Source organism: Magnolia sinica, chromosome 10, assembly GCF_029962835.1.
Source record: "Magnolia sinica isolate HGM2019 chromosome 10, MsV1, whole genome shotgun sequence".
NCBI lineage: Eukaryota > Viridiplantae > Streptophyta > Magnoliopsida > Magnoliales > Magnoliaceae > Magnolia > Magnolia sinica.
In genome coordinates, this window is record NC_080582.1 from 86,299,024 (window position 1) to 86,320,082 (window position 21,059).

Below are 21,059 nucleotides of genomic sequence, written 5' to 3' on the forward strand. Positions count from 1 at the left end.
GCATGTAAATTTTTTATTTTTTATTTTTTCCATTTGTTTTATTTTATTGGGTAGGCAAGTCACTTTCAATCGCGTTTCACGTTTTGCCAATCCGTTCAGTGTGCTACCACGATCGGAGGATCGGAACCGTCCATTATCTGGGCACTGCCATGGATGGGAGATAGTCCCAAAATGACCTATGCAAGCTTCAGCTAGGATTTTTATTTTTATTTTCCTTTCCTTTTCTTTTCCCAATCATCCGTTCTAACGGTACCAGTCATTGGTCAGGATGATTTGTTAATCACAAATTTTCGAATGATTGCCTATCCGTGATAGGATGCAGTGGGCCCCACATGCCTGCTGAAGAAAAACACCTCCCCAAAATGGTCACGATTTCATCCGCTTTCAACCCTAAGGTGTCCAGACCATTAATCCAAGTGGGCCCCACGTTCAGTGATCTAGACCATTGATCTGTTGAGCTCCTCTATGGATGGAGCATGTACCCAAAATCTCTTCAAAGGGAGATTCCTGAACTTCTCGTTTACTACAAGTAGACGGTCAGGAAGAAAAAAGGTCCCAGATTGGATGGACATGAATAATGGTCCATTCATGGTGGGGCCCAACAGACATTTCACTTGATCTCATCAATTTCTCCACGTGTGAAATGTGTACGTACAAATCCTCAGCCCCTAAGCTTTGCACAGAAAGCTTGTGTTTTAAGTTCTGAGGAGTGGGGCCCATTTTTTAGTAATCCAAACCGTTGGTCAGTAGCGTCTCACTCGGGTTTTCGTGAACCAATTTCAAATTTGAATATCCTAGCCATCAATTTTGAGAGTCTTTTCATTTGAATGTTGACCGTTGTCATATTTTTCTTCTTAAAACCATATAGATTTCGATCCCTCTTCCAAGTATAATTGGATCAGGACCACCCAAATGATGGTTCCTACCCTATATAAATCACACCTATTAAGTTAACTATCTCTTCCGATGCCACAAATCCAACGGCTCAAATCATTTGATCCATGTACATCTCGGTCCATCTGACATCAAACAGTATGAAAGGTCCCGAATGACAAGACACCCTCTGAAGAGAAACCATTGGAAAGACCCGAAACGCCCAAATGTCCATTCAGAACAATAGAATACGGTCCATCTGACCTAAATATGCATTGGATGTGATTAAATCAACAGTTGCAAGAGAAACAGACAGGAGTCTTCTTTCAAGCAAGCATCCTACCCAGAAACAGCAATGAATATCATGGGGCCATGGGCGACTCAAGGCGTCCAATTGGATTTGTCATGCTAAAGTTTAAATTAAAAAAATAAAAAAAATAATAATAATAAAATCTGCTAAAGATCTCTTCGCTGTCCAACTTTTTCTATCAACATGGCCCACCTATTGAATAGCCAGATTTATTTTTGGGCAAAATCAGGCCCATCTGCTCCTCAGGTTTGGCAGCGTTTGAACAATGGGTTGGAAAACCGGCCGGTCATCAAATTCAATGGTGTGGGGCCCTTGTTGGAGGCCTGCCGGACCTATCTACAATGTGGAAACGGATTGGCTACTCCCCCTGCCACTAGCCCGGTGGCTGGTAGTCTATGCTCTGTGGGCCCCACCATGATGTATGTGTTTCATCCATTTTTAAAGATCATTTTAGGGCTCGATCCCAAAAAATCAGAGGGATATAACTCTCAGGTGGACCACACCGCAGGAAAACAATAGTGATTGGATATCCACCATTAAAATCCTCCTAAGGCCCACTGTACTGTTTATTTGACATCCAATATGTTTATTAGGTCATACAGACCTAGATGAAGGGAAAAAAACAAAGATCAGATTGATCCGAAACTTTTACGGCCCAAAATTTTTTTAATGGTCAACGCTCGTTCAACACTGTTTCCTATAATGTGGTCCACTTGAGATTAGAATATACCTCATTTTTGGTCTCGTACCATAAAATGATCTATAAAAATATATGGACGGCATGGATGAAACACATACATCATTGTGGGGCCCAAAGAGCACCGACCACCAGCCATTGGCTGGTGGCAGAGGGAGTGGCCAATCCGTTTCCCTACAATGTGATTCGTACGATGGGGCCCACCTTTTGCACTTGGGTGGTCCTACAACAGTAGAAAAGGGGTAGCATGGCAAGCTTAGAATGCTATGTGGAATCAATCATGTGAATTTGCATTTTCTCCTGTTTAAGCAGTCAGTGAAGCAGGCTGGCTACTCCCTTGTACTCACCATCTGATCACACAATCCAAAGGAGATGATGGGCTATACATGTATGATCAGCTATGGCCCACCTTCCTATGTATTGTTTCTATTTATCTTTTTCCGTCCAATATCGCTGATGGTCCGTGCCCTCTAGGGCTAGGGCTGGGCATGACTTGAAATCTAAACCTGGTATGCAGCCAGCACAAGCCAATCATCAAGTGGGGCACCATTATGCAAAAGAAGATAAGACGGTTCAAAGACATTTCACCAAACAATTGTGACAGTAAGATCCTTGTTGGATCCAGATCAACGTTTCAATTATCTAAACCAATCATATAATAGGACTCATGGTAGATGACGGATACCCGAAAAAATTATCAAATTAGACTTATTTCAAACCTTTGATCCGATTGACTGAAGATGTGGAGCAGTTGATAGGGTGGAATGGTGGAAATGGATTCACGTGGCAGACCCAGTTAGCTTTAGATGATGATGATGACTTATTTTGAACCTTTGATCATTCTCAAATCAGGCATTTTCAACCTGATTTGGAGCCATTGCCAGGGCTTCAGGTAATAAGACCAGGCTAGGGGGGCTGGGCCCATTGTCACCCCTGGTCTGAACAGAACTTCCCAAGGTAAGAGAGAGCATGCCGGGATAAACATCTTAGTTCACAAGCAGATTCTTCCCGTACACGTGAGATCCAGACCGTTCATCTATTGTGCACTAACAAGAATAGGCCATACACCAAGAAATCAGATCAGTCATAACAGATTCAATTGATTGTGAGGAACCTTCATGCATTGAAGCATGCAGGGATCACGAAAAAGGTGTGATTTTTTCTTTTCTTTGTTTTTTTTTTTTTTTTTTTTTTTTTTTGTGGAATAGGGCCCAATGGACGGAAGGCCTGGATCTAGTAAACTTGCACCATATGTACAGATACCGAATGCTTGATAACTAATAATAATGATGGTGGTGAATCCTCTGTCCAGAAAATAAACAACCAAATAAAAATCACTTGCAATTTTCCTCCCTGTTTTTTTTTTTTTTTAAAGGCTAAATGGATTACCAAAATTTCTGTCTTGAATCCAGAGATTCACATGATAGCAAAAAACCCAAAACAAAGAACAAAAGAGAAAACAGGAGGGGAGGGGCAGAGAAAAATAGCAAAACAATCACCTCCAAGAAGAAGCAGAGCGAAAGAGCTGCTGGCTGGCTGCTGGCTTGGCCCTGCTCAAGACTTGAAGTTAAACCCCCGGGTTTGCTTTGCCGGCCGCAATCCGTTGTTGTGGAGTGGGGACGGGCATTCGAGCCAATTTGCATTTTACAACATTTATATAAATAGGAACCACGGGGTGGGTCAGGGTCGGGTGAGGTGGGGGCCGACAGCTGAGGATCGACCAAAGAATAATGATAATAATCACAGGAGAGATTGCTCAAATACTTGTATAATTGGAGAAATATTGCATCAGATTGTTGAGCGCTTCAGGATAGAACTTCCTTGCAAACAGATAACATGGTCGCTTTGACCCATTCAAGAAGCACGGCCGCCTTTGAATTTCTCTCTGCATGAGTCCCGCATACATTTTTTTTTCAGCCAACAAATTTTTTTATGATATTTGGTGCAACCAAACGCACCCTAAACTAAAATAACATGGTGGGATGTTTCAAGGCTCACTTCTACAGACCAGATGCCTATCGTCGAAAATATCAATGACAGATGAAGGACTGCACTATCAGTAGAAGTGTTAATAAAAGCAGGCTTAAAACCCCCTTTATAAAAACCCACTTTTGAGGATGTGCATCCAAACAGACCCAAAAGTAAACTAATGATGCATAACCCTGGTGGAAATTCAGTAGTGGAGCAAGGGCACTGAATTGAATCAAAATACGATGCATACCTTTTCATCGCTTGTGACATGCAAGCTCTCATCAATCGCCTGCAAATGGTAAATAACAGCAGCAAACCAGATCAATGACCCGTACACTAAATTTAAGAGTCGGTGCAGTCCTATCTCTCACATCCAGGCAGATGGGAATCCAACACATTTTTCAAAAACCCATTTGGAACGTTTCTGGGTTCCACCTGCCTTCCATCTCTGGACAGTAGGACATAGTTGTGCACCGACTCCTGGCTAACTTGAATGATCCTTCCCAATGTTCTTAAGGGCAGAGAATCATACCGTAATGTTCTTCAAGAGTTCGAATGAAACATCCTGAGCCCTATACGCTTTTGGGTGCCATTTTCCTTCAGACCAATCTACATGCGTCACGGACCAATTTGCAATTCCATTGGGATCCACCATCTGAGGAAAAAAGAGAGAGAGAGAGAAAAAAAAATTCAGCGATTTGGCAACAAGGGACCAGATAAAATAACTCATCTGGTGACAACTAGTCTTATGTGCTGACATTGAAAAGGGTCGGCAAATAATGTTCATCGGAGTAGCAATTGCGGCTGCCTTCCATACCTGGCTGTGACAATGAAACAAGCATCAACATCAGCCCAAATGCTCAAAAAGTTTTTTTGAGTTCATTTATTCTGTATTTCAAACAGTGAATATATTTCTACAACATAACAGAGAAACACTGGAAGTTAAAATCTACGGTTAGGAAACTCATGACTCACTAGAGCCAGTCCGTTTTTTAGCAAAACCGATTAAAATGGTTGGAAGATGCCCTAAAAAGGACTTAATGCAGCCAAGTTTTAACACGACTCGCTTTAGATAGTCTTGAGGGCCGTTTGACAACCAGAATAACTGTTTAGGATAAGCTAGTTCTGGTGTTTATCCCAAGATAAGGCATTTGGTCAAGGGAAAAAAATCAACTGTGACAATTATTCTGGGATGCTTTTAGAATTCTCAAAATGTGGTCTGTTTTTTTCTAGACAAGGGAAAAACATGAGAAAACAAGGAGTTCGCACAAGAGGGTTGAGAAATATGATGGATAGTCCGATAAAATGTGGGCAAACATGATCAATGTGGACCACCCATTTTCTTTGCTATTGATTCAGATGGCTTGGACAGTTACATCAACTTGATTTCGAGATGCATGGGGAATCAAAGGCGGGGCCCACATGATGGATGGTCCATATCAATGATTCGACTTCCCTAATATAATCTATATGGGCTGCCCATGTTTCATGTCATTCATCAAACAGTAAAAATCATTTGATCAAGTGTTTCTTATGAGTAGAGCACAATAAAAGGTGGGCGCCACATGACAGATGGCTCAAATCAATGATCAAACCACCTGTAGCATTATCAATCTAGACCATCCATTTCCTCACCACCTATGGTTAAAATCATCTTACAAAGGAGATTTTTTAGATGCACAAGCAACAAAAGAAGGGGGCCTACATTATAGACGGTCTACATCAATTAACATACCTTCCAAATAACAGTCAATCTGGACCATCGATTTTCCTAGACATTGATCAAATGGTTAAGATGGCAATTGCTTCTTGAGAGGCACTAACAGCACACATAATGGAAGTTCTAGATGGATGATCATTTGGTCGATGTGATTTTTGAGATGCACGATCAATCAAAGGTGGTATGCACATGTGGGATGGGCCAGATAGATGGTCGGACCTTTTCCAATATGACCAATTAGGAGACTGCATTTTCATGGACATCAATTAGATGGTACGATGATCCGATTTGAGTGTTTTTTTTTTTCTTTTTAATATATGGGCATCAAAGGTGATGAGACCACATGATCCACCATCCATATCAATGATTGGGCACTCTAAGATACACAATTTGCACCTTTTCTTGACCATGGGAAATATCACAGGAAACATCGCGATATCCTAAATATCATGCAAAATATTGTTGTTTTGGATGTCTTAAATCTATTCAGAAACAGGGCTTGACGATGTCATCGAACAGTTACTCGATGCATCGAGAATTTCTAGATTTCCTCAGTTGGTTGTTGGACATATTGGTGACATTTCCGATGACATCGAGGAATGTTCGATGACATCGGAGTTTAAGTTCGATGCCATCAAACTTTTCTAGAATTTCATGTTTTTCCTTTGGATAGTTTGGTGTAATTTCTAATAACATCGAAGTAGCTATCGAAGGTTAAGTGTCGATGTCATCGAATAGTTTCGTGCGAATTTGCACAAATTTCGCGAATTTGTGGGATTTGTTTCCGATTTCGTTTGGGATTCTTCCAAAGGCTATATATTTGGGTGTAAACGGGGTTGGGAGATAATTCTAGGGTTTCGAATTCGTCCAAACGGTTTCAAGGGTGTATCAAGGGTTTGATTCAAGGTCGTTTGGATCGGGTAAGCTTTTTTCTCTTGTAATTTATGCTTTTCATAGTGATTATCTGTCGCTTTGTGCCGTGGTTTTTCCCCGTAAGGGTTTTTCCACATTAAATCGTTGTGTTTGCATTGTGCTTGCTTGGTGTGATTGGACTACTTCACTTGATTCATCTCTGCGTGCTTCCGCAGTCCCCCAACAAATATTGATAATATCGACTGTCGACTCACACATGCCGATGCTTCGCAATCTCCAAAATATCGCATATAAATGCACTATAGCATCAAATGCATGCGACATTATTACATGAATTGCATAATTCTAGTGAAAATCAACATCGCATGTATCAATGATAACAATGTAGTTCTGGTGAAAATAAAAAAAGAAAGAAAAACTTTTTTTTAAAAAAAAATCCTCAATCACCAACTCATGAGATGGGCATAGTACCGTCAATATGTGGAGCAGTAGTATTCTGGCTGCTCCATTGGGTATAGGGATGACAACTTCGATCTGCCTCATAACTCCATGCGGGTTTGAGGTTAAGGATTTTTTTTTTTGTTCTCTTTAATTTTTGGCTGTATTGTTTGTGTTTTATTACTTTCGTTGCATGGCATTTTAATGATATGAACCCCTTTTGAATATAACTGCATCATTTTAATGCATGGCCAACAACACATGAATTTGCACCTAAACAATGGAAAACTACGATGCAGTGTTTTTTTTTTTTTTAATTGAGTCATAAGTGTGTAATAATGTATATTCTAACATCTCCTGAAGCTTTGCTGAAAAAGTCCACCATGTTCCTAATGTTTCCCACAGTCCACAGACGGCAACACATTTCCCGGTACCTGTGATATAATCGACGACGTTGATACATGTTTCTGTATCACAAGGGTGCGATACATATAAAGATAACAACACATGTGATGGATGTTTACCAAATAGAATGTTTGAAACGAATTAGCAGTTCAGATGAGTTCTAAGACATCTGCCAAACATAATAAAATCTTATTCTAGGAATAATAGTGTATTTGCCAAACAGCAAATATGCTAAATCCATGATACATCTCAATTGGAAATTTCGATCCCAAAATAACTTTACCAAGAGACTAGGCTTTTTCCTCTGGCTAAATGACCCCTCAGAGTGCCGGGAACTGCTGTGTTGCAAGCAGTAATGATACTGGATATATACCCAGAAACATGCATATGCTTAGAGCGCTGGTAAGGTAGTGTGTCAATACCAGTACTTGTACCAGATTACTGGGAAGATACTTGTAAGATACAATTTCAAAATGTCTTATTTTACTATGTTTCTTATTTCCTGAACTCAGAGAAATGTGTGTTTGTGTGTGCGTGTGTGTGTGTGTGTGAATACCAGTACTTGTACCAGATTACTGGGAAGATACCTGTAAGTTACAATTTAAAAAATGCCCTATTTTACTATGTTACTTATTTCCTGAACTCATAGAAATATATATATATATATATATATATATATATATATATATATATATATATATATATATATAGCACTTGCTACGAATTTGCTCTATGAGCTTTGTGCGAATGGAACTTCAAAGTTCCACACGCTCGGGATTTGCGTGCGGAACTTCATCGGTTTCTTGAGCCAGCGGCGGCTCCTCAAGGGCCCCTCTCTCGAGGGGATTCGCAGGAGGGTTTTGCTGCATGTTAGGAAGCACTTCCCCAGTTTGGGAAAGGAAAGTCAGCACGATTTCCCATAACTCTTCTTTTTTTAAATTATTTCCTAAAAGAAAGATAATGAGCACTGTGAATATATATATATATATATATATATATATATATATGGGAAAAGGTTCTTTACGGTCGAGCTCATGGGAACTTCCCATGAGGGGTCGAGCTGTGTGGGCCCCACCGTGATGCGTGTCGAACATCTACTCCATCAGTCATATGCACCATTCCATGGTGGGCCTAGGGCTTAAAAATCAAGTCAATCCGTGACTGTTGTGGGCCACACCACATACAAAATTTGACAGGGGTTACCCTCCATTAAAACATTCATAATCATTTGTTGGGCCCACTGAGATGTGGTTCACAAATCCAGCCCATCCATTATGTGTGTCCCACTTGGATGAGGGGTCAGACCAAGTTTCAGACGCATCCAAATTTCAAGTGGGCCCCACAAAGTGCTTTTATATGTTTTAGGCATGTCTTCACATGATTTTAGATGGTATGGCCCACCTGTGTTCCGTGTACGGCTTATTTTTGGGATATCCCATAATTTAAAGGGGACCCATCAAATGCACAGTGTTGATGTTCGACACACATCACGGTGGGGCCCACACAGCTCAACCTCATGGGAAGTTCCCATGACCTCGACCACATAGAACCTTTTCCATATATATATATATATATCAAGTGTGATATTGATAGAGCAACTGTCCTAGATTTTGGGAAACACAGTCATATGCAGCTTCCCAAATTGATGTGTGTATCCAGATCCATACCCGTTCTGTATCTGGGAATCATAGATGAAGGATAAATGGCAATCTTTCCAATGGACAGGATGCTTAGCTTACCACATGTGAATAATTACCTTGAAGAGGCCTTTTTTTTTTGTAGCATCACGAAGGTGGCAAATTTCTAAATTGTACTTCTACCCATCTATAAATAATAGTCTTTCAATATTCTTTCAATATGGTTCTTTTCAATCAGGATTAAGTCATAGGATGCTTTTGCTTATTTACTCCTAGTAATAATTTTCATGCAGGCACTTACCTAAACGAGCTTTTCTTGAGAAAAGTTCTATCCAGATGCTACCTATGTAAATTGAGAAACAGACAACCAAGCATCGAAGTACAACTGTAGAGCCAACTGAGACATTGAATTAAAAAATGACAAAATTGACAAAAAAAAGTCCAGGAGCATACAAAAACCCAAAAAAGAGAAAAAGCTGAAGGCACCAACATACCTTGCAGTAAAACTTGAACTTGGAGTAGTAGAGGCTGTCGGCCAAAACAAGCACAGCATGCTGCCTCTTCACGGTGAACCACTGCAACATGCATACAAGTTAAAATCCACTGCAAGGAGTGTGAGGAAAACCTACTAAATAGAAAAACTTGACATAACCATGTAAATATATACTCTTTCCTACAGTACACCGTGGTTTTGGTTATGCAAGGCTAAATGGAGAGGTGGAGGAAAAATGCAAAGGAGAACCTGAGGAATGCATTCATCAAATATGCAATCACAGACCATGAAAGTTACAAGTTTAAGCATAAGAAGCAACTGGTAGATATACACGACGTGTCTGGGAACATCAAGTCAGTTTCCAAGAAGATGCTTTGGTCTATCATCAATGAACAAATGGTTTCATGCACAAAGACTAAATTAAATGGGTCCTGCCTAAATCCCATCAATAATGTATCATTGGACTAAATAATTACACCCATGAAACAATTTAATACAAATTTTAGTTTATAATAATCTTTCCTTTGCACTTTGTAGCTAAAAACTTGATTTTTACTTCAATAGAAAAAAAATAAAAAAAATAAAAAATAAAATTGCTTTTTTTATACTTATGTAGATTTTCTAATACCAAGTAACATCGTATTATAAACAGGATATAGCAATAGCATGATAGATAAGCTAGTTATTTTAATCAATATGATATACAAGTTCACTATTTCTGTGCAGCCTACTAAATTTCGTGAACACACATACACACACAGAGCCTACCATGTATAGTCTTTGGTTTTCCTGGAGGCCAGTGTATGGGACCCCCTGGTCAATAGACTAAACACAAACAGATATGCCCGGCTATACCCATGTAGTGCTATAGGTAGACTAAGATTGAAATGGCTAAATGATTAGCATAAAATGTAAGATAATTTTGGATATCCAATATACTGATTATGTCATGCAAAAAATTACTTTTTTTAAAGGAAACTAAAATCTTATGGGCCGTGTTTCAATGAGGGGCCATTCATGTGAAGAGGCTTGGTTCCCACATTCGAAGGAACATGTATACGAGATCCGGCCCCTTCATCAAGTAGGGTACACTATGAACATGCCATGGACAAAAAAATGTTGGTGCGTTGATCAGCGAGGTAAAACTTGTATGAAAAAAAATGGACGGTTAGGAAAAAGAAAGTCCAGCAATCCAGATTCAACATATATGTGTGGCTCACCAGATGAATGTGCCGCCCTGATTTTTAATATATGGCATGTCCAGTGTTGCAAGGCCGAATGGAAGGCCCAGATCTCGGATACATGTTTCAGCCCGACGTGAGAATCAGAACCCACACGGGAGCTGTCATGTGGGGCCCCACATTCTATAAAATCCAAATTGTTTTAGCATCAATCAAAAAAGGAAAGTACTGTTACTAGTCTTTATTAGTTGCATGTTTTGGAAAAAAATCAATTCAGCTCATAACTACATGTACTGAACAACCTCAGATATTATCTTTCGAAAAAAAAACAAAAAAAAAACAACCTCAGATATTGATTTTTTCTGGTTGGCATTGAGCCTTTGATCACTTCAATAAACACATGTAGACTTCATGAATATACCTGTGCGCCTTTCCTCCAGACCTTCTTTTCAACCTCAGGCAACATGTGTTCAGAATACCTTCCTGTTCCATGTGGACCGGGATCCTCGAAGCTGAAAAAGAAAAAAGGAATATTGCATAAGAGTAAAAAGGAAGTTTGTGCATTATGATCAGATTGCTCGGTTATTTGATATTGCAAAAGACAGAATAAATTTAATCTCGACAGAAGCAAACAGCCCAAATCCTGCAAACCACATAGTGATCGACTCAGCATAATTAGAGTGATCAACAACTACAACAGGTTATTTGCTACAACTTGATCTGCTAATGCCTTCAGAATTTAGGTTTCCAGTTTTGCCCATGAAAATATATGATATTTCCAAGGGTAAAATGCTTATAAAAAAGGGTCCAGTTGTAGGTGATTAATTCTGATATAGTCATAGGAAGATTGTAGTATTGATACTTTGAACTTGCAGCACCAAACTTTACAACAAACCCACAAACCTCACAAGAGCCAAAACAAAAACAACCCAGAATAAGTTCCATAACAAGAAGAGCTTACCAGTCAACAAAGCTGATATTTGATTCCATCAGATAGTTAAACACATAATCAAAATTATGTAGTGGCACGCAACTGCAATGAAAGAAGAAAAAATATATTAATCCAAAGTGCAGACTAGAGCACCATAGAAGCAATTCAAAGGGAGACAGGGATTTAGTTAAAATTTTGCGAGCTGATCACCTGTCAGAGAGCAAAATGAAATGCTGGTTATCGGCGTCTTCAAGTGCATTTGCTAAAAGCCTCTTCTCTGCATCGACCATAGAAATTTTCCCCCAGACCACCTGCATGCATGCGTTCCAGTTATGTCATCAATCTGCCAATCCAATTTTAATTGCCAAATAGGCACAAGAAGAGCTTTCAAGCGACTCATCTACTCCCAAAACAAATTCCGATTTGAATTCATAACTAATAATTAGAATTGTCAAAATAATCACAACTCAAAACGTCAAAGTTATCTAGTTCTTCTTGATCAGAAATCATCATGTGATAATTTCTATTATCTTAAATGATCCTTTTTTAGACTTATATCTGTAACTCCGACTTTATAAACACAATCCCGGATAAAGGATTTGCTTAAGTATTCAGAATTGCCACATGCTTATGGATACAGGTACTTGAAACAGACCTCAAAATGGAGTGCCAGACAGCAACCTGATGTTGGATATAAAATATTGGTGATTGTATTTTATTTTGCAATGAAATAATCATTACTCAAAAAATAAATAGAGGAACTTCAACGCACACGTCTCCTACCATTTAAAGCCGGTTAGCAGGAATTTAGCAAGCAATTAAAATGCAAATTTTCGAAGGCCTGGTTCGAAATGTGTGTTAAGATTCTCACCCACCTTTATTGGATGTTTGGAGATATGTGCGCGCAGAACCTTTTCCAATAAATACATAGACAAATATCTACCTAACACTAAAAATTATCCAAAAAAGAAGAAGGAAAAAATAATAATAAAAACACCAGGAAAGACCTATTTTAGGTCATAAGAAGGAAGAGATGCAAACAGCACTAGGCTAAACCTCATCTGTTAAGTTCAAAGCAAGGCAAACAGATCATAGCATCAGGGAAAGAGATGTGATCCTGCGTCGCTACTCTCCTCTACATCGAATTGATGGACGTTACTTCAATCCAGGGAAGGATATTCAAAATATCCACAACAAACACCCAGTATCACCCATAAAAGAACGGTCTTCTCATATGCTGAATGTGAACCCACCAAACAACTACAATCAAGCAGAAAATATACGAAGGCATAATATTTGTTTGCAGGGGCAGACTCCTGCATTGGTTTTGCACAATTCAAAATATGGTAGCAAGTCATCCTCCTCACATGAGGCATTCATATACAGCTGTCCAGACCATCTAAATTGTAGGTCCCATCATGGATGGAGCATATCTCTAAAATCACACTGATTAAGCAAACAAATCATCCAATTAATGGGAATGAAATTGATGGTTAAGAATAAAATAGTAAGTGGTCCAAATTCAAAGGACAAAATGAGATAGATAATGGTCTCTTCTGCGTGCAATTTGGTTATGCTCCATCCACAGTTGGGTCAGCAACTTGGACAGTTTGGATAGCTGTAAAACTATGCCATGTGTATGGTCGAAGAGTCTCCACCAATTTTTTAGTTGTGAAAAACTAACATAGGAGCCTAGCCATTGTTTGCAAAAGTAACAGAACCAAATGTGTCGCCTTCAGTTATGTATCTACAAACCAAAACTCCAAAAGCACACAAACAAAAGCCCCCAACAACACATGATGGATGTAGGCCATCCAATCATTCTATTGACGCCCAAATAGGTCAATATTAACGCCTGTTTACGATCAGACCCATCCAAGGGTTCAGATGTATATGTGGCCCAAATTTGGCCCATCAGGGTCCAGATTTCAGATCAGGCCTATCCAACCATTCAGGTTCAAGATCATCCTTATCCGAGATTAATGATCTAGACCAGTTAATGACAGATCAGGATCCAATTGGACAGGACCCCACATATCCACTTGGATGGCTTTGATTGATGATTGATTAGACCGTCGGGTTCACTTGTCCATCCATACAGCGCTATCTGCAATATATACTAACCAATCGGCCTGTTTGGATGAGTTCCATGGATTGTACAGCCCCAACAAGTCTACAATTATAATCTTCGGAAAAAAAAAAAACAATTTTTTTTCTATACAATTTGTATAGAAGGGTTCTAGTTGGATTTTGAACTCTGTAGTCCAATATTATGTTTATTTGATGTTTGTTTCCTTTCTTTATTGCAAGTAGAAGAAATATTATTTGATTATCTTAGGAGACTTTATTTGGGTCAGTAAGAGACTTTCTAGAAGCTTCTCTCTAGAAACTTCCCAGCCAATAATAGGGATCAGATGACGGGATCTTCTGGATTCTTTCTAAAAGCTTCTGAATAGGGATTCAATCCTATAAATATATATATGCAACACTTGAATATGGAGTGGAATGGAAGTTTTTTTGAGGTTTCTTTTTAAATGGGAATTCTCACATGGAGTCAACTCCAGCATCATGTTCAATCATGACACTTGAACACCCATGATAAGATCTGGATGCTCCATTAAGTCTAGGATACATTTCTGATTTCACGGGATCCCATGAAAAATTCACACCAATCAGACCATCATAATATCCGATCATAGGCTAAAATGAACAGTCAAGTTCATATATATGAAATAGGTCCAATCGACAAATTTGATACTACTCTTTGTTAGCCTCATCATCGATAGCTTATGTTTCTACAGCATCACTTTCAGTAGGTCATCTCCTAACCATCTCATCCATGGCTTGGGAAAAAAATGGCTACAAAAAAGAAGGCCGTCAAATGGATAAATTTGATCGTCCAATGGTTGTGATTTTTTTAAGGAAGCCCATGAAATGTATTGGACCTATGGACAGTCCGGATCGGTTGATTGGATGTCCAAGTGTCCTGATATAACTTGTCTCCAGTTCCACCATAGCTGTGGTGGAGTAGATTCCATGTGATCATTCCCCTAATCAAAATGACTCCATTCTAGTTTTCTTTCCAGTTCTAGCAACTAGAAGACTGTTACAGACTTACAATCATCTAAGGATCCATTATTGAAGGTATTTCAATCTTTTGTTTGTAATCCTGTTCCTTTTGTTCTAATATATATCTCGTGACTTTTCAAAAATAAAAATAAAAAAATCATCAACCATGTGGTAGTCTTGGAGGTGAATTCTTGCATAGTTTACTGCATTAGCACACAAATACATGTATGTCCACCATTTTCACTAGAAACATTGACACGCATGCACACACATTAATCTATTCTGAAATGATCTTTGTTTGCCTTCCCCTTGACACAGAATGGCGGAAAGGATCATGTTCCCCCTCAACTATTGATAATTTTCAACGGAGCGTAAGGAGATTATGTATCTTTCCAAAATGTTGAATGGAAAGATAATGTAAAATTCACAGAGCAAGCAACCAAAGGATATTTATGCTTCAGATTATCACATCATGGATAATCATCATCATTATCATAGCTTTGCCCCAGCTATTGGGGATCAGCAACAGCATGGACAATGACAAGTTTCTAATCTTCATCACAACTTTCCAAGTAAAAAGCTTATGAATTCAAGGATATAGAAATGTTAAGTTGGGAGGCAACCTTTAAAAGTTTGGAGTATGGACCCAATGCTTCCTTTTTCTTTTTTGGCATTTGGAAAGTGTATCAACCCCATACTCCATAATGTGGCATCTTCAGTGGAGAAGGTTGTAGAAAAGATCAAAAGTAGGTCAAGTGGACGCTTCTCACAGAAGAATGCTGAGGAGTGTCCTTACTGGATTCAATGATTGATTGAATTAAGATCATTGATAGCAGAAGGAAAAAACCAAATGAAAGAGAGAAGTGGAGATGACCCCCTTCCAGCATCTGGAAATCTGTTCCAATGGATCTTCAACTGGTAATCCAGGTCCATCCGGTGTGGAGGAGTTATTAGAGACAGAAGAGGTTAAATTACAAAGTGTTTTCCCAGGTCAACAGGATGAGGATTTTTTTATTTTTTGAAAGATGCTTAATGGAATAGAAGAAAACGCTCTTAGAGAAGGTTTTGGATTTTTCCAATTCATTTTGTGGGAGGAGTGAGGACACCATGGAAAGTGAATCAATATTCTCGTGGATAGCAAACTCACATTCCAAACCATGTGGCTAGCTTTCGTTTTTTACGAGATTCATCAACTAGCTTCTAGGATAAACATTTTGTTTGCCCATGTCGTAGTGAGGCTGAACTGAAGAGTAAGGAGTTAGCCGATGTGTTAGTCAAAGAAGGTGGAGGAAATCTTTATATTTGAAACACATTCCCTCCGCCTAGATGTTTCTCTTGCTTCTTAAATAAAATATTGTTTATTATCAAAAGAACGATATAGAAAGGTTAACGTAAAAAACAAGTTCCAAAGAAGCTATGCAAACTAATTCATAAAAAGTCCACACATTCATGAAATGAAAGGTGCAGGTGAATAAAAAGATTCAAGTACCTTCTCGCTGTGAATTTCTCGGTCAACAAATAACGGACTCAAATGCTCAGGTTTTTCCCTAGAAGCGTGTATATAAATTGTGTATCTTCCCTCGTGGCCCTGTAAATATAGATCAATAATAGATACACATTCAGAAAAATTATAGGACAATATCTACTAGTTAAGCAGCACCTTTTTTTTTATCAAGATTGCAAAATCATCGCCCTTTGTATTCCACGAATATGAGACCATCTATTGTCATCATGGTTTTCTGATTCAACAACTTCGACTGACTCATCTAGTCCTGAGTCAAGTAGGGGCAGGCTCAGCCAAGTCTGAGTCGACTTCGACAAGTCACATCAGACGTGGAGGAGTCAGCAATCCATGGGTGTCATATGTCATTGCTCTATTACATGCATCCAGCAAGTTATTAACCAGCCTATCCTCTTCCTTTTAGTTCTAATACACTCCTATTGCATAACCAGACAAGATGACTTAATAAATAAACATAAGCAAGATATCACAAAATTGTATACTTTTTTCAATGTTGAAAAAGGATATCGAGACTGAGAAAATTAAAACTCAGCACATCTTCTCAATATCTTCTGCCCTAAGCAATATGGTCCAACATGCAATCTTATGCCTTTTTGCAACCTTCAATGGTGCCACTAAACATAAGAGAACTCTTTTGGACATTCATCTAACAGGAAATGACAAGGTGCTGGAACAACTGCAAAGGCCTCACCTACAGTACATGTGGCATGTACCCCAAATTCGAACCAAGCAAAGAGTGTAACCCACTTTAGATGGATCATAAGCCAAAAATTAGATGTAGAGTATGGTGTGACCAGCAGATTGGCAGACAACTAGTGGGCAGTGAAAATGAAATCTATTTCAATGAGTGTCCAATAATCAGAGGCAGGATTGTCTAATCAGCTTGATTTGGGGATATGAGCAATCTATGGTGGTTTCCGCTATTTCTATGGTTCATATTTGTGGTGCATGCCCTGTGAACAGCAGGGGAGCTTCCCTAGGACCATCCTTTTGGTAAAATGCCCAACACCCTCGTTCCCCCTCATCTCGTAAATGGGTCGAAGCAGTCAAGGCACTTTGCCTAGGCAACAGCACATGGGTATATCACCCAGGCTAAAGTCGCTAAAGCTATACGGGTCTAGGCAATCACCCAGGGTTGTAAGTGACAAAACAGGTGATTGACTGCCATCTAGGGCCGAGGCAACCTCACAGGAGACAGGACCCAAGGTGTAAATCACTGCTTCTATGCTTTTAAAAGCTGTTATCTCCTTTCCAAAAGAGAATCAGTTGGCTAGTTTTTCCCTCATGCCTCCAAACCCCAAACGCCATCATACAGCCATTAAGAATCATACATCAATTCTATGAACAATAATTGCAATTTATGGTTTAAAACTAGATGGTTTCCATGAAGTTTAAGACTTATGACAGTAATATAATTCATGATCGATGATGTTTTAGATTACTCTTTGCATGCTTAGTTAATTAATATTAACACTATTTTTATGTTATTTCATTTGTCATACTGCTGTCTACCTTAAATATTATGCTTCTTTACATGAAAACATTTTTTAGAATTTATTCCTCCCAATGTTCACTGAGGGATTGTCTTGGCACCCAAGGGGGTTCAGTGCCTAGGTTCCTTCAGGTTGTTTAACAACTGTGATATAGATTTGCAATGGAAGTCCTGGATTAACCGTTGAGTTCAGTCTTTTGTTTGGAAATTTTGAGAAAAAGGGTAGATAGAATGTTTCTTTTCTCATTAATCAAAAGGAACAATAATGGCATAAAAATATATGGAAGAAGTATATTTGGGGGGGGGAGGCGGCGCGGAATAAGGTAAAAGAGCTAAATAAATGGCACATCATGTATTATTTAGAGGACAGACAAGAAAATCTTACAAGGAAGAACTTCTCCCAGAGCTTCTCAAAAGGCAATGGACCTGGAGTCAAGAACATGAATGCAATTTTGGGATTCTTTGGCTGAATTGGATGTGAGTTCAGAATGTCCCTAATAACAACACGGGAGGCAATCTCATCATCGGTTAAGAGCCTCGCAGGAACAGGTGGGAGCCACTGCTTAAAAGGACTGCAAACGCTGGAAGCAAACAAGTAACAAGCAGCATAGCGTCTAGGTGGAAAAACATAAGCTCCGATCAGCGACAAGCACACCAAAGAAACCAAAATAATAATCCATGGCGGCCTCCTTGAAGGAGATCTGTGGCGTGTGGCTGGCACGATATGCATCTCTCCGATGCCAAGCCGCCACGCCTTAGGTATCTTCATCCAAATAATCCCATCAAACCATTATCTACACATGCATTCTCTCCTTCTCGAATCTTCGACCTGTCTGAGTCTTGAATAGGACAGATTACCATACAATGACTTCAACAGCTGATCTTCCAATCAAGTGATATACAAAAGAATCTGAAACAAAAATAAAAATAAATCAAATCAAATCCCTAATCAGTAGTAGCAAAGAAATATTTACCATTTCTTACAACCTAAAAGTTCATCAGGCAAATCGACAATCCAGAAAAAGCTAACCAACAATCCGGTAACGAACATTATCTCCAAGTATGGATTTTTGGTTTCCAACAAGGAGACATACATGGGTGAGCTGGACATCCCCCAAATTCAGGATTCAATGCATCCAGTGCTTCTTCAGATTAGAGTTTTAATTTTTATTTAAAAAAAAAAAAAAAGCTGTTCAGGTGGTGCAGGAGTTTCAAATACGAAACCGAGAAAGGTACATTTCAAACCCAGATAGTAAGCCATGCCATTTCAACTCCTATTAGAAATGGCCACTTGTGATTTATGTAGAAGCAACCACCCAACTCAACTACGTACTCAATTCTATTGGCCGTGGCTTAAAACATATGCCTTTCTATTTCTAATTTTAAAAAAGGGAGAGAAACAGGAGGAGCAGAAGTTAACCTTAGAGACAAAAAGAGTCACCAAATTTCAAAGATCACAGGTAACACCACACATCATTTACCGAATTCATCAATACACTATTTCCACTGCTAGACGTTAACAATTTCATTTTTCAAATCTGAAAACTAAAAACAAAGAATACCAACAGTGGCCCGTTCTATGATAAAGACCAACACCGCATGCATAAATTCAAGTCTCAATCAAACAAAAGAAGCGGACCCTATAATAAAAAGAAATATATTGACTTCCTTCGGATTGAAAAGGAAGTCAATGGATAAAGTATGCAAGTGTAAGTAATTTTTACTGATTATTTTCAATCCAATCCAATGTTAAAGAATCTCGAATTAATAATTATTTAAACACAACTCAAAATTATCCAGAAAAAAAAAAAAAGAACAGAGAGATCTTTTCTCTGTTTTTATTTTGAAATTCTGTAGCTTGTAATTGGTTTTCAGAGATATCAAACCAATCTGACCAAATCAAATCAACCAACAACGATAAGAAAATAAAAATATCAAAGAGATACAGAAAAGGGAAAAAGGAAATGAACAACGATAACATTATTATTCTTGCCAACAAATCAAATGAAATACAAAAATTACAGAGAGAGAGATGGCTGAAAAAGAAAGAAAATTCAAATCCGCCACCACTGCAGATTCTGCAAATAAGAAACAAATCTACAAAAATGAAACAAAATACACGACAATCAACGCCATTTCCAGCTCCCGACCGTCAAATCCGATACGAAAATCACGAACCAAAACCAACCCGTCGCCAGATCAATTTCCAGCTCAGATTCTTCAAAAACCGAATCGAAAACATCAAAATCCGTTGATTTCAACAGAAATCAATCAAATCGACCAAGGAAATTCAATGAAACAAAAAATCGAACCATTCTGAGCTCAAAAAACAGCAAAATTCGTTTTTTTTTTAAAGGAAAAATCGGAGAAAGGGGGAAAGAATACCTGAGAATCAAGTGCGGGAGGACTTAGAACCGGAGCGATGCGACGATCTGGAGAGAGAAACGGAGAAAAAACAGATGGAGATTCCGACTGGAAAGGAGGATTTTACGAGATCTAGGGCAGGAGAGAGAGAGAGAGAGAGAGAGAGAGAGAGAGTGGAGAAAATAAAAAGAGAAAAGAAAAAATAGTTTTTATTTGTGTTTGTGTTTGTCGAGTCTCTCTCTCTCTTTTCTTTTTTTTTTTTACAGTCGGAGTCGTTTCGATCGTTCCAACAAGAAGGATTAGAGCCGGCGACTTTTTATTATATTCGTGTAAGGAAATGATCCAGTACTCTGCGAGAGTTCGGGAAGTTGTTTTATACTCTGGTATAGTATGGCATTTGATACACGGTAGTAAGTTGAATGTATGATGGACTTAATGGACGGTCCAGATTGGTTATGTGGACTTCCCAAGTGTTATAGTTTCACTAGGGAGCACTATAACTTGAATTGTTCTCTGAGCACTGGATGTCAGGATCGTTTCTCGTTTTGGATATACGGGTATGTATCTGTATACGTATCTGAGGATATACGGACGGACCTGGCTGCGACCAGGCACATGTGATGTGGGTCGGACAATGAACGTGGGGCCCACATATATGCATGCATTTCATATCCACGCCGTCCATAAGTTTTACCAACTTATTTTAGGGTATGATTTTATAAATGAAATAGATGTAAATCTCAAGTGGACCACACCGGTAGAAACAATGATAATCGAAAGCCCACCATTAAAACCCTCCTGGAGTCCACCGTAATGTTTATTTACCATCCAAACCGTTGATAAGGTCGTACGGACCTGGATGAAGGCAAAATATAAAAATCGGCAACTTTCATGGCTCAAAAAAAGAGCTTTATCCAGAACTTTTGTGACCCACAAGAGATTTCAATGGTCGATAACCACTGTTTATGTGTTGTTGTATACCTCATTTATACTTACGTGGGCGATGTCCTAAAATAAGCTGGCAAAATGCATCGACAACACGCGGACATACAATGAATGAATGGAAGTGGGCCCCACGGTCAG

At 38.9% G+C, this 21,059-nt stretch overlaps 1 protein-coding gene across 2 annotated transcripts; it reads right to left on the reverse strand.

Moving 5' to 3' along the window:
- Nucleotides 1-3,196: 3,196 nt before the first annotated feature.
- LOC131217332 (glycosyltransferase BC10-like) lies at nucleotides 3,197-20,265 on the reverse strand. 2 transcript variants are annotated; one of them, XM_058212244.1, is made up of 11 exons: nucleotides 19,998-20,263; nucleotides 17,998-18,522; nucleotides 16,088-16,186; nucleotides 11,740-11,840; nucleotides 11,560-11,631; nucleotides 11,020-11,110; nucleotides 9,419-9,499; nucleotides 4,610-4,672; nucleotides 4,384-4,506; nucleotides 4,102-4,140; nucleotides 3,197-3,765 (listed from the first exon to the last, which is right to left on the reverse strand). In XM_058212244.1, the coding sequence occupies exons 2-11, from the start codon at nucleotides 18,379-18,381 to the stop codon at nucleotides 3,637-3,639; spliced, it is 1,182 nt and encodes a 393-aa protein (XP_058068227.1). In that variant the 5' UTR covers nucleotides 18,382-18,522; nucleotides 19,998-20,263; the 3' UTR covers nucleotides 3,197-3,636. The 2 variants fall into 2 exon arrangements, with proteins under 2 accessions (XP_058068227.1, XP_058068228.1); XM_058212245.1 differs by lacking the exon at nucleotides 4,610-4,672 and having other exon boundaries at nucleotides 19,998-20,265.
- Nucleotides 20,266-21,059: the final 794 nt, after the last annotated feature.

Excerpts from the sequence above, each read along its gene's own strand:
- LOC131217332 (XM_058212244.1), bottom strand. The coding sequence starts at position 18,381 with ATGAAGATACCTAAGGCGTGGCGGCTTGGCATCGGAGAGATGCATATC. Across the intron at positions 16,187-17,997 it reads TCTGGGAGAAGTTCTTCCTT|GGCCACGAGGGAAGATACAC; the intron begins GTAAGATTTTCT and ends CTATATTTACAG. Across the intron at positions 4,673-9,418 it reads AGTTCAAGTTTTACTGCAAG|CCAGGTATGGAAGGCAGCCG; the intron begins GTATGTTGGTGC and ends TCATTGTCACAG.